Here is a 14,117-nt window from a genome sequence, read left to right on the forward strand (position 1 = left end):
TTTTCGGGATGCATGGGCAGTTCTTGAACGGCTTCTGGTTGCTCTTCACTCCAAATGCGGCAATTTTGCTTATTTACGTAGCCATTCAACCAGAAATGAGCATCATCGCTGAACAAAATTTGTCAAAATTTGAACACATTTCGAACCGAACACTGATTTTGGTAATAAAATTCAATGATTTGCAAGCGTTGCTCGTTAGTAAGTCTATTCATGATGAAATGTCAAAGCATACTGAGCATCTTTCTCTTTGACACCATGTCTGAAATCCCACGTGATCTGTCAAATACTAATGCATGAAAATCCTAACCTCAAAAAAATCACCCTTTACTTCACAGTGGTGTAGTTCGGTTGGGATTGTAAATGGGCAATATCGGTCCATGTTTTGATATAGCTGCCATATAAACCAATTTTGGATCTTGACTTCCTTAGCAACTGGAGGGCGCAATTCTTGTCCGATTTGGCTGAAATTTTGCGTAAGGTGTTTTGCTATGATTCACAACAAATAGACTGAGTATAGTTGAAATCGGTCTATAATCTGATATAGCTGCCATATAAACCGATATTGGATCTTAACTTCTTGAGCAACTAGAGAGCGCAATTCTCATCCGATTTGGCTGAAATTTTGAGTAAGGTGTTTTGCTATGATTCCCAACAACTATGCTGAGTATAGTTGAAATCGGTCTATAATCTGCTATAACTGTCATATAAACCGATCAGGGGTCTTGACTTCTTGAGCCTCTAGAGGGCGCGATTCCTATCCGATTTGGCTGAAATTTGGCGCGACGTGTTTTTTTTTTAATTCCAACAACTATGCTGAGTATAGTTCAAATCGATTCATAACCTGATATAGCTGCCATATAAACCGATCCTGAACCTTGATTCTTGAGCCTCTAGAGGGTGCAATTATTATCCGATTTGGCTGAAATTTGGCACGAGGTGTTTTTTTATGAATTCCAACAACTATGCTAAGTATAGTTCAAATCGATTCATAACCTGACATAGCTGCCATATAAACCGATCTTGAAACTTGAGTTCTTGAGCTTCTAGAGGGCGCAATTCCTATCCGATTTGGCTGAAATTTTGCATGAAGTGTTTTTTTATTAATTCCAACAGCTATGCTAACTATGGTTTAAATCGGTCTATAATCTGATATAGCTGTCATATAAACCGATCATGAATCTTTGAAAGTTGTAACTTCTTGAGCCTCTAGAGGGAGCAATTATTATCCGAATTGGCTGAAGGTTTGCGTGACGTGTTTTGTTATGTCTTCCAAGAACTGTGCCTTGTATGGTCTAAATCGGTTCATAACCTGATACGGGTGGCTGATGAATATTGCTACAATGATGAATATTGCTACATTTTTTTTTCGGTGTATGGAATACATTTTTCTTTTATTCATGTTAAATTAAATTATTAAATTAATTATTAAATTATTATTAATTAAATTAATTAATTAATTAATTAAATTAATTATTAAATTATTATTATTAAATAGAAAAAAAGTTATTACATTTTTTTTTGGTAGCGGCTTTCATCAGCCACCCTGTATAGCTGCCATATAAACCGATCTTGAATCTTGACTTCTTGAGCCTCTAGAGTGCGCAATTATTATCCCAAATGGCTGAAATTTTGCACGACGTGTTTCGTTATGAATTCCAACAACTATGCTAAATATGGTTTAAGTCGGTCTATAATCTGATATAGCTGTCATTAAACCGATCTTGAAACTTGATTTCATGAGGGCGCAATTACTATCAGAAATGGCTGAAATTTTGAACGACGTGTTTCGTTATAACTTCCAACAACTGTGTTGAGTATGGTTTATATCGGTCCATAACCTAATATAGCTGCCATATAAACCGATCTAGGATCCTAAATTCTTGAGCCTCTAAAGGGCGCAATTATTATCCGAATTGGCTTAAATTTTGTACAACAGCTTCTCCTATGACCTTCTCCATACGTGACAAATATGGTTTAAAGCGGTCTATAGCTTGATACAGTTCCCATATAAACCGATCCCCCTATTTTACTTCTTGAGCTCCTAAAGGGTGCAATTCCTCTTCGAATTGGCTGAAATTTTACACAATGACTTCTACTATGGTATCAAACATTCAACTCAGTCCGATTCAGACCGTAACTTGATATAGCTCCAATACCGTAGCAATTATTTTCTTTTATACTTTGTTTACCAAAAAAGAGATACCGGGAAAAGATTTCGACAAAAGCCTTCCATGGTGGAGGGTATAAAAGATTCAGCCCGGACGAACTTGGAACGCTTTTACTTGTTTTCATTTCAAACGTTTTTGAAGCAACTATAAGAGTTAGCGAAAAAAAAAAACAATCCAGCAAAACGAGGTTTTTTGTAACTCCTGGAAATAATAATCTGCGAATCCAAATCGGTCTATTAAACAGATATAATCCGCCGATTTGACCCCTTGAGCCTCCAGATGACTCAATTTTTATCATATTTGGGTAAAATTTGCAACAAAGACTTGAGTAATGACTTCCAACATCCGTGCCAAGTATGATCCGAATCGGTCTATAAACAGGTATTGCCCCCATAAAAATCGATCCCCGGACTTGAAATCTTGAGCCCTTAGAAGCATTACTTGTCATCCGATTTGGCTAAAATTTGGAAAAAAGACGATTTTGCGTTGATTTTTGCGTTGTCCCATGTGTCCTGTTATGATATCGTTAGCTTTACTGACCTCCTGCTTGCTTCCTTACAGTAATAAACTCGTCTTCTCATAATCCGAACTCGCCATAGGATTTTTGTAGTCCTGTCGATCTCTTCGCCATTATTGACGGCAGTTATCTGGCCTTCACTTCTCCCCATACGATTTTCACCGTCCTACCGACTGTTTCTCTGCATCGCCCGCGCCGGACTGCGCCGATCCGATAGGCTTCGGGTTAATCAAGTTTATCGAAGGCGATTCTCTGGCCTGCACTGCCAAATCGTCTACCCTTTTATTCTCCCTTATTCCATTATGGTCCGGCGGCACCCAAACGATGTGCCATCTTCAGAGAAGGCGTTAATCTCCTTCTTATACTCTAAGACTGTTCGTAACCTTAACGTCCTGGTTGTTATTGCCCTTATGGCCTTTTTACTGTCCGCAAAGATGTTCCAACTCAACGTCCTCGCATAAGTACCACACCACTTCATGCATTCCGTGATCGCCCGGATCTCTGCCTGCAGGACCGTATTATGGTCAGGCAGTCTAAAACAGATCTCGGTCCCTGGGTTCTCAATGTCCTCTGTCCTCTAGCTTTGATCCATCCGCGTATCATAATCCTCCATATGGCAATACTAATGTTCCGTCAATCCAAGGCTGTGCCGCTAGCATTTGTGCCACTCGACCTCGCACTCGACCTCAAGTGTCGTCTCAGGTATTCGATCGGAAAACTCTTCCCTTCCTTCCAGGATTCCTATCGTCTCCTTGATTACAAAGCGATGGTATGAGCTGCTCCCATTCTCCCATCGCCTTAAGTCTCATAGCCGCAGTGGCTACGGGTGTGTCGGATATCTAGAATAGTCTTCAGTGCCTTAGTGGGCGTAGTCCTTATCGCTTCGCCTATGCCAAGACAACATGATCTCTGAACCTGTTGTATGGTCCTAGCGTTGCACTTTTTCTCCATAGCAGTCCACCAAACTACTGAGGCGTAAGTAAGTATTGGTCTAATCACGCTCCTGCAGTGGACTATCCTCGGATTCAGGCCCCATTTCGAGCCTACGGCCCGTCTACATAGTGCCCAACATCTGTGAGCCTTCTCAGTACGCTCCTGAATGTGACACTTCCAATTCAGTTTCCTGTCCAAGATCACACCTAAGTATTTGACCTTGTCAGATATCGAAATCGTCTTATTGAGGAAACGTGGTGCGTTAAAATGACCCACAGTTCCTCGTGAACGGTTAACATTCAGACCTCTGGGTCTAGCCCAGTCATATGCCATATGCAAGACCCTTTTGGCCCTTCTGCATAGCTCGTTCGGATCCTTACCCCTTAGAAGTACTATAACATCGTCTGCGTAGCAGACGGGTTCAAATCCCTCCCCAGTCAGCATCCGTAATAGGTCTTTTATGGTGGTCAATCATAGGAGTGGGGATCAAATGCACCGCTGTGGCGTGCCATGTGCCACTTTCTCCCTTATATTTTTGCCATGGGACACACAATTTATCCACCTATTCCTTAGCATATGGTTTATCCAGTCTCTAAGGATCGGGTCCACCCGGTACTGATCTAAGGATTGGATCATTGTGTCGGTCCGCACATTGTTAAAAGCCCCGTCGATGTCAATGCATACTGCCAGGGTGTACGTTTTGGCATCGAAGGATTCTTCTATTTTATGCACAACCTCGTGCAGGGCAGTCTCCACCTACCTTCCCTTAACATAGGCATGCTGTTTGCATTTGAGCGGTTCGATAGATGTCCTACTTTTTATCATGGTATCCACAATGCTTTCCGTGATTTTGAGTAGAAGGGTGGTAAGGCTTATAGGCCAGCAGGCCTTTGGTTTCGCATAACTTGCCTTGCCGGGCTTGGGTATAAACACCACCCTTGCCTTCATCTCTTAGAAGCCCAAATTTTCAGCTCATTTGGCTGATATATGGCCCAAAAACCTATCTTATGACTTACAACATCAGTGCCAAGTTTTATCTGAATCGGTCAATATGGTGATGTAGGGAATTTTCTTACTCCGTCGAGAAACGATCCAAATGTGGTATGAAACGGTCTAGAGACAGATATAGCTCCGATATAAACCAATCTCCAGATAATACTTCTTGAGCCCCAAGAGAGCGTATTTTTTATCCGGTATGGCTGAAATTTTGCACAGTGACTTTTACTATAACCTTTGACATATGGTCTGAATCGGTCCATAACCTGATATAGCTCCCATATAGACCGATTTCCCAAATGCACTTCTTGAGCCTCTAGAGGGCGCAATTCTGGTCTGATTTGGCTGAAATTTCCCACAACGGTATCTCTTATGACCTTAACATTCGTGCCAAATATGGTTTGAATCGGAGCTATATAACCTGATATAGCTTCTATATAAACCGATCTCCAGATAATACTTCTTGAGCCTCTAGAGAGCTTAAATCTTATCCGATATGGATGAAATTTTGCACAGTCGTTTTAATTATCACCTTTGACATAGGGTCTGAATCGGTCTACAAGCTCATATAGCTCCCATATTTCTTGAGCCCCTATAGGGCGCAATTCTTATCCGATTTGGTTGAAATTTTGCACAATAACCTCTGACATACTTTGCAAATATGATCTGATTTGGTTCATAGGCTGATATAGCTATAGTATATAATTCTTATCCATTTTCCTTTGTTTGCCTTTAATGACATACCAGGCAAAGAACTTGAAAAATGCCATCCATGGTGGAGGGTATATAAGATTCGGCCCAGCCGAAATTAGCACCCTTTCACTTGTTTTGAAAATAAATTTAGTAAATCCAAAATTATTCTTATAAACTTTCTTTTTTGTGTATTTTTCTTCACCATTTCAGCTTTGGCCGCCTTTGTCTTGCCCATTCGCATTGAAACTGTCATCTTTGGTATGAAATTCTCCTCATGGCGTCTTTTACTCATCTCCAATTGTGTTCCCTCACTTTTGGCTCTATTCGGTCTTTTCCTAATGCCCGAGACACCCAAATATGTTTTAATTCAAGGACAACATGATCGTGCCTTAGAGATTTTACGATGGATGTTTGTTAAGAATACCGGGAAACCGGTATCCGAATATCCAGTGCGACACATTACCATCCAAAATAATGGTGCAAATTTGGCCAATATCACTGGAATTAAAGATGCTGTCAAATTGGTATGGAACCAAACGGCACCATTGTTCTATCGCGAACGATGTTTGCATACCATCAATATTTGCATTATACAATTTGTGGTCCTGGGCATAGCGCAGGGAATATTTATGTGGTGAGTATATAGCAATAAAAGCTTATAAAGTTCGGCTGGGCCGAATCGTATACACTTTGCAATATAAAAAGCATTTGACAAGTTCTTTGAATGAGTTTTAGATATCTCCTCACTCTTTAAGACATCTCTGCATTGCCTACATTTCCTCGAATCAAATTTTTTATCTTTGCTGTCATTGGAAAACTGGCGACATTTTTAGACGCCGAGATCAAAGTTTTTTTTAGCTTTAGTAGATTTGACAACGTCTGTCCGCCACTATTTTCTTCCTTTTCGTTCTTCAATAATGAGCATCTTTAAACGCCGCATACAATTTAAGTCACTCAGTTTCGAAATATTGATCAGCGAGCTAAAAAAGTGCAAATATTCTTGATCGTCTCGACATTCGGAATCGAACTTGCTATGCCCATCCGTTCTTTTATCCGTAACTCCGTCCGTCCCTCCCTACGTCCGTCCCTCCCTACGTCCGTCCCTCCCTACGTCCGTCCCTCCCTACGTCCGTCCCTCCCTACGTCCGTCCCTACCTACGTCCGTCCCTCCCTACGTCCGTCCCTCCCTACGTCCGTCCCTACCTACGTCCGTCCCTCCCTACGTCCGTCCCTCCCTACGTCCGTCCCTCCCTACGTCCGTCCCTCCCTACGTCCGTCCCTCCCTACGTCCGTCCCTCCCTACGTCCGTCCCTCCCTACGTCCGTCCCTCCCTACGTCCGTCCCTCCCTACGTCCGTCCCTCCCTACGTCCGTCCCTCCCTACGTCCGTCCCTCCCTACGTCCGTCCCTCCCTACGTCCGTCCCTCCCTACGTCCGTCCCTCCCTACGTCCGTCCCTCCCTACGTCCGTCCCTCCCTACGTCCGTCCCTCCCTACGTCCGTCCCTCCCTACGTCCGTCCCTCCCTACGTCTACCTTTCTCCGTCTACCTTTCTACTACCTCCTTTCCTACGTCCGTCCTTCGCTACGTTCGTCCCACTGTCGAAATCACGATACGGTCGATAGCATGAAGCTCACCGCTTGAAATTTCGCATAGAGACGATTGAACGGTTTCATCTCGCAATTGTTTTTGATTTTGTTAACTCTATTGTAGAGTATTTTCTAGTCTTTTTAAGTCTCCTTAAAGTCCCCCCTCTATTAAACAGGTTCCGAACTCTGATCATGGTTCTGCAAGCGAGGTGCTTATGGCTTTGCTGGCATTTCTATATGGTAGGTCATTGCCTGTGCACAACATCAGATCGAAGAAGATAAAGGGTAGTCTAGAAGGAGCAACAGGCTATATAGTTTTTTCAAATCGGAAACGGAGCGGACCCTCCCCCTTACCCCAAATGTACGACCCAAAAATAAAAGTTGGCCGACAGGGACAATATGGGACTCAAATGAAAAATATTCAAGAGTAGAGTACAAATTCAATATTAAAAATTGGGTCCAAGTAACTGGGGGGCCGCCCCGAACCCAAAACCCCCTAAAATAGGCTTTATGGATGATCATGACAATATGGGACTCAAATGAAAGGTATTCGAGTGTAGATTACGAATATGGTCAGGAAGGAGGGATAGGCTTTATAATTTGTTGATGTTGGAAGGGGCGGACCCACTCCCGTTACCCCAAAAACACCACTTAAAATCAAAAGCGGACCGATGGGGACAATATGGGTATCAAATGAAAGGTACTGGAGGGTAGAATACGAATATGGCATTAAAAATTGGGATCAAGTATCCAGGAGATCGTTCAACCGCCAAAACTCCTCCAAACAAACATATTGGACGTAAAGATCAAGAGAGAACTCAAATAAAAGGTATTTGGAGTAGACTACGATATAAATAAAATGATATAAAAAATGAGGTCCAAGTAATTGGGAGTCAACCCACCTACAAAAAGCTCCTAAAAATGGGAATATTATTCGATCATAGCTAGATGACACTCAAATGAAAGTCATTTGAAAGCAGATTACGAACATAACATAAAACCAAGAATCTAGGTGGTGCTTTACCTCCTAAAGTCGCCTCCAATAGGTTATTTGACCGATTAAAACAATCGGGTGTCATTGAGTATTTTTGAGTAGAGTGCGTCATTCAAATTTGAGCTCAAGTGGCAGATGGGGTGTGGCGCACAACCCTCATATAGACGCCCGGCACCAAACGGCTGTATACACCAATCATGACAATATGGAGCTAAATTAAAGGTATAAGGTTATGGACTGCGAATCTGATATCTTTATTCTCCCCATATATCTAGCGGACCACCTTACCCCAAAACAGTCGACCAATCATTGAGACCTAACAGGACACTTTGCGATTTAAATAAATGTATGCCGCCATACCTCCAAAAAGCCAACATGAACAGAAAGAGGGCAGAGTGGTCAAAATTGATCATATGGCATTAATCTTTCAACCTGACGGTCTTTTAAATAAAGACAAAAAAAATATTGGAATTTCGTTGCGGTTGTTCGCGGTATTATTCTTTAGCTTTCCAACCCTCCCCTTACCGTAATTTTCAAAAACACCAGATCTCGGAGATGGGTATGGCAATTTAAGCGAAATTTTGTTGGGACACTTTCATTAATCTTAAATCAAAAATTTGGTATCAGATTCTAAGGTAGGGTACCTAGGAGGGCCGCCCACCCACAAAACCCACCAAACGGATTTATAGACCAATCACTGCAATATGGGTATCAAATTAAAGGTATTTGAGAGTAGAATGCGAATCTAATGTCCAATTGCGGGACTAAGTGTTTCGTGGGTCACCCCATCCCCAAAATACCCCTCAAATCGGTCATATTTACCGACCATGGCAGTATGGATCTTAAATGAGAGGTAAAGCACGTGACCCTCCCCTTAACATAATTTTCAAAATCGCCACATCTCGGAGATGGATGGTGCGATTTTAGCGAAATTTTGTGTGCTCCCTTATAGAAACAATATTTGGTGTCGAAATTTCGGATTGGGTACCTGGGGTGGCCGGCCCACCCCCAAAACCTAGAAAAAATATATATAGACCGATCGCGACAATATGGGACTCAAATGAAAGGTATTTAGGATTAGAAAACGTATCCAATTGTCGGATGAAGAGTTTGGGGGACCACTCTAAATCCCGAAACACCCCCCAAACAGGACTTATTTACTGACCATAGCAATATTGGACTTAAATAAAAGGTATTTGTGAGTAGAATACGAATCTGACATCCAAATGCGGAGCCAAGTGTTTGGCGGGCCGCCTATACACAAAAACATCCCCCAAGAGGACAAATTTACGACCATAGGAATATGGGGCTCGAATGAAAGGTCTTTGGAAGTAAAGCACAAATCTGATATCAGTATTCGGGAAAGTGTCCATGGGGCCAACCCACACCACATAAATAGGAAGTATTTGCTGACCATTGCAATGTGGGGCTCAAATAAGAGGTATTTTAGAATAGAACACGATTTCTGTACGCGTTCTCAAATCCAATTTTTTCTAAATAAAAAGAATCTTCAAAATCTTATTAAATGGTGTTTCATATATTTTTCCTAATTGCAGGTTCCCCACACTTTTGAATGAAATGGTTTCCACCAAGGACTTTCCTGTTGATGTATGCAATACTTTGTCCAACATGGATCCCACCACAAATCTACATTCGGATATTTGTAATGGCATTGTGGATTTATTTCCATTCATGGTTATCGCAGCGGTGGGTGGAGCCTTTACCTTCTTCTATTTGTTCTTTTCATTTACCATTGATATGATTGGAAAAAAGAATTTGATACGTAAGTTGGGGATGAGCAAAATCTTTGAAGAGAAATTTTACTTCAAAAAATTAATGGTCTCTTTTATATTTTAGTTACCTGGATTATTATAGCCACCATCTGTGTGGCTCTGCTCCATTGGATTACAAATTTCTATGTGAACATTGTTCTGCTAACCTTCACCATGAGTGTTGGCAATGTCGGAGGTTTAATTTCTACCATCTCCATGGAGTTCTTTCCCACCAACATCAATGCCATGGGCATGTGCTTTGTTATGATGATGGGTCGCATTGGTGCCGTGGTGGGCAGCAACGTCTTGGGCCTCTTGCTATTCGATTATTGTGAACTAACAATGTGGGTCATATTGGGCATATATGCTGTGGTCTTCTTTATGTCCTGCTTCCTGCCTGTAAGCAAATACGAGCAACGAAATAAAGTCGTACATGCCACTTCAAATTAGGCAAAACATTTAAAGCTTTAAAGTTTCTAAATTTTGGTACAAATTATACGAAAAAATTATTTTTTGTGAGTTTTTAGTTAGTAATTATTCTGGGAACAACAACTTAAGACTTAAAAATTAAGTGCAACTTAATAGAATTTTTGAAATAAAATATAAACATCTATGTAGCCCTGAGTTTGTGAAAAATAAATGAAGTGGTACAAGAGGTCGAGATGTATCTCCAACAGAAGGAGTACATGGACGGCGGCCTTCCTCGACGATGAGAGGTTTGATAGTCGCCGCCCTTAACCGCACGGAGATCCTCTCGAGTGTCTTCAAGTGGACGGATAATATGTTTCGCGGCAGGAATATTAATGCGGACTTGGGAGAAAGTTTGGTCAAAGGGAACGCCACAAGGAGGGGTGTTCTCGTCGATTCTTTGGAACCTTGTAGGCCTCCTCGGCATGTTGAAAATTTGTTGTTCGGCCTGCCAAATCTTCATTTGCGGCACGATTCGCGATTTTGTTGGATAGTCCTCAAAAATCCCTAGTCTTGGGGATGTTTGACTTTTAAATAATTTGGTTTTTTTGGAGTTTTGGCCGAGGAGGATTTGTTGTTGTTGTAGCAGTTTATTGTGTTCTATCTTTCGTCTGCTTGATTCTGTTGAGTGTCAAGACCCAGGAACTCTGATACTAAGATGGGGTGCGTCCACAGGGATCTGGGTCTGAGTCGAGTGGGTCTGGCCGGGCAGTTAAATAGGTGACGTGTATCGTGCGGTCACTGGTTACAATCGGGACATATTGGGTTGCCCAAAAAGTAATTGCGGATTTTTTTAAAAGAAAGTAAATGCATTTTTAATAAAACACATTTTTGCACTTTTTTTCTAAAGCAAGCTAAAAGTAACAGCAGATAACTGACAGAAGAAAGAAAGCAATTACAGAGTCACAAGCTGTGAAAAAATTTGTCAACGCCGACTATATGAAAAATCCGCAATTACTTTTTGGGCAACCCAATACATCTTGCACGTCGGCATCAATCCTTGCTCTGTGGGAATTGAGGAGGTTGCATCTGCCGGAACGTAATTGAGCCAGAACCACTCTGGTTTGCCGGGGGAGGTCAATTTCTTCAGGTGCAATGCGAGGCGGTCGTTCTCCAAGGACTACATTCACCCAGTAGCCAATTACCGCATCAGCTACCGTGTCTGCATGAATGTTGTTCAGACCCGCTTGATCTAGAGGTTCTCTCTTGTAGCGCTGAACTTCACGCTCTAGATCGTGTAGATCTACCTTAAGGCTTCTGGGAGGTGGTTATCTATCCACAAGATGATGATTTGGATGGTTTCTGCGATAACAACCCAAAAGGTATTGCTTAGACAGCATGCAGTTATGTCCTCGCACTGGTAGGATCTTTGTCTCCCAATGGAGGTGGTCCACATGAGAACTGAGGAGACAGGCCGTCGCAGTTCGGAGGGCGGTATTCTGACAGATCTGAATATTATTCCACTGCATGCCACAAAGTTGACGAGACCACACTGGCTCTGCATAACTTACCACAGACCGGCCAATTGCCTTGTACGTGGTCAACAAGGTTTCTTTGTCTTCACCCCAAGTGCTGCCAGCGAGTGACTTTAGGACCTTGTTTCTACTTTTGACTTTATTGCAGATTGCTGTGGCATGTGGGGAGAAAGTGTAGGAGCTGTCAAATGTGACGCCAAGTATTTTGGGACACTTGATGGTCGGAATAATTTCTCCATCGACCATCACAGTCAGCTCAGTATTCAACTCACGCGTATTTGTAGTGAACAATGTGGCTGAAGATTTGGTGGCGGATATTTTCAGATTTTTTGCAGCGAAATATGAGGCAAGTTCGTTGAGGTAGACGTTCAACCTATCGCAGATGTCATCAATGGGTGGGGGGCCAAATGCCATCGTCCGCATATGATACCATCTCTATGCCGTCTGGAGGGGGTGGAATGGAGGATAGGTAAAGGTTAAACAGTGCCGGAGATATCACCCCACCTTGGGGAACTCCGTATTTCACTCTACGGTGCTTCGACTTCTTATCCTTAAATTCCACAAATGACTGGCGACCACATAGATAATTCGCGACCCATCGCTTCAGGCCTGGCTGGAGGGACGTGTTGGCGATGTCCTTAAATAATTTGGCATGGCTGACAGTGTCAAATGCCTTCGTTAGGTCCAGTGCCACAAGGACCGTCCTATCACATGGCCTGGGCTGATTGAAGCCACGGCAAATGTGTGTGGTGATGGCATGCAAAGCTGTTGTTGTGCTGTGCAGTCTCCGAAATCCATGTTAATGCTCGGCGAATGGAAATTCTCCTACGAGGCTCGGGAGGAGTAATGCCTCAAGCGTCTTTGCCACTGGTGGGAGAAGGGAGATCGGTCTGTACGACTCCCCCAAACTCGGGACTTTTCCAGGCTTCAGTAGCGGGTTTCGCTCTGCCCATTTTCCAGACATCGGGAACTATAAGAGTGTTCAATGACAGGTTGAGGACTGTGGTAAGGTACTCAACTCCAGGTGAATCCAGATTTTTCAACATCAATGTAGAGATTCCGTCGGGGGCCAACGCCTTAGAATATTTGGCACCACGGATGACATTCGTAACTTTGCCCACGGTAAATTGTGATGGCTGTTCATCGGCTCGGAGGCCACGAATACGGCGAATGGCTCTCCTTCTTGCCCTGTCTCTCTCGGGATGCACAATAAATTGACGGTTGAACAACCTGAGGTCCTGGGGTTCGAGAGTGACTTAACAGTGGCCCACAGTTTGTCTACACCGGTGCCTAAGTTACATTGTCCAAGTGTTCCAGCCACAAATTCCGCTTATGTTCGTTGACTACCCTGTTTATTTCCAGATTCAGCTCGCTGATTCTGGGGTTAGCGGGGTCCATAGCACGAATCCCATCACGCTCGGTGAGGAGGATATGTATTTTGCGAAGGCGTTTTTAGTTCGATTATCCTTTTGATTTACGATTTAGATTGACAAAAAAATTTTCAAGGACTTAACTGCTAAAATTGTTTAAATCCGTCCATTGCCATATCCATAGTAATATGAAAATGGGGGCTGGTCTGGTCATATGTGATTCAGATCGCGAGAACTCTTATACAAGTCTCAGTTTCAGCGAAATCGGCCAACAAATCTACCTTTTATGGGATTTAGACCCTATATTGGAAGATCGGTCCAAATGACAGCTATATCTAAATATAGTCTTACATGGACAATGTGGTGGTCGGATGACGGGAGGCTTAATACAAGTCACTCTGTCAAATTCCAGCGAAATCGGATAATACATGCAGCTTTTATGGGCTTATCCTTAATCGGCAGATGGGTCGATATGGCAGCTAAAGACCGATCTGACAGACATTGGTAGGCCTAAAACATTTGACTATTTCAAATTTCAGCGAAATCGAATAATAATTGCGGTTTTTATGGGCTTAAGACCCTCAATCGGCGGATAGGTCTCAATGACAGCTATATCTAAATATGGTCCGATCTGTACCATAATCGGGTCAAATGGCGGGAGGCTTAAAACACCTCAATGTTTCAAATTTCAGCGAAATCGGATAAAAATAGCGGCTTTTATGGGCTGAAGATCCTAAGTCAGCAGATCGGTCTATATGACATCTACATCTAAATATGGTCCGATCTAAACCATATCTAAGTCAGATGTCGGGAGGACTAAAACATTTGACTATTTAAAATTTCAGCGAAATCGGATAATAATTGCAGCTTTTATGGGCTTAAGACCCTAAATCAGCAGATCGGTCTATATGGCAGCTTTATCTAAATTTGGGCCGATCTGAACTATATTTGAGTCGAATGTCGGGAGGCCTAAAACATTTGACAATTTAAAATTTTAGCAAAATCGGATTATAATTGCGGCTTTTAAGGGCTTAAGACCCTTAATCGGCAGATTTGTCTATATGACAGCTATATCTAAATATGGTCCGATCAGTAGCATTTTTGAATCGAAAATCGGGAGGCCTAAAACAAATCACTGTTTCTA

At 42.5% G+C, this 14,117-nt stretch overlaps 1 protein-coding gene across 1 annotated transcript in view; it reads left to right on the forward strand.

The window, feature by feature from the left end:
• LOC106089657 (putative transporter svop-1) overlaps window positions 1-10,164 on the forward strand; it is a 197,297-nt gene extending 187,133 nt beyond the window's left edge. The window contains exons 3-5 of the mRNA XM_013255582.2: window positions 5,518-5,941; window positions 9,445-9,671; window positions 9,746-10,164. Coding sequence (XP_013111036.1) covers window positions 5,518-5,941; window positions 9,445-9,671; window positions 9,746-10,110 — 1,016 coding nt within the window. The 3' untranslated portion in view covers window positions 10,111-10,164. The remainder of the gene's footprint in view (window positions 1-5,517; window positions 5,942-9,444; window positions 9,672-9,745) is intronic.
• The last annotated feature ends 3,953 nt before the right edge of the window (window positions 10,165-14,117 follow it).

This window comes from Stomoxys calcitrans, chromosome 4 (genome assembly GCF_963082655.1).
Source record: "Stomoxys calcitrans chromosome 4, idStoCalc2.1, whole genome shotgun sequence".
In the NCBI taxonomy this organism is placed as follows: Eukaryota; Metazoa; Arthropoda; class Insecta; order Diptera; family Muscidae; genus Stomoxys; species Stomoxys calcitrans.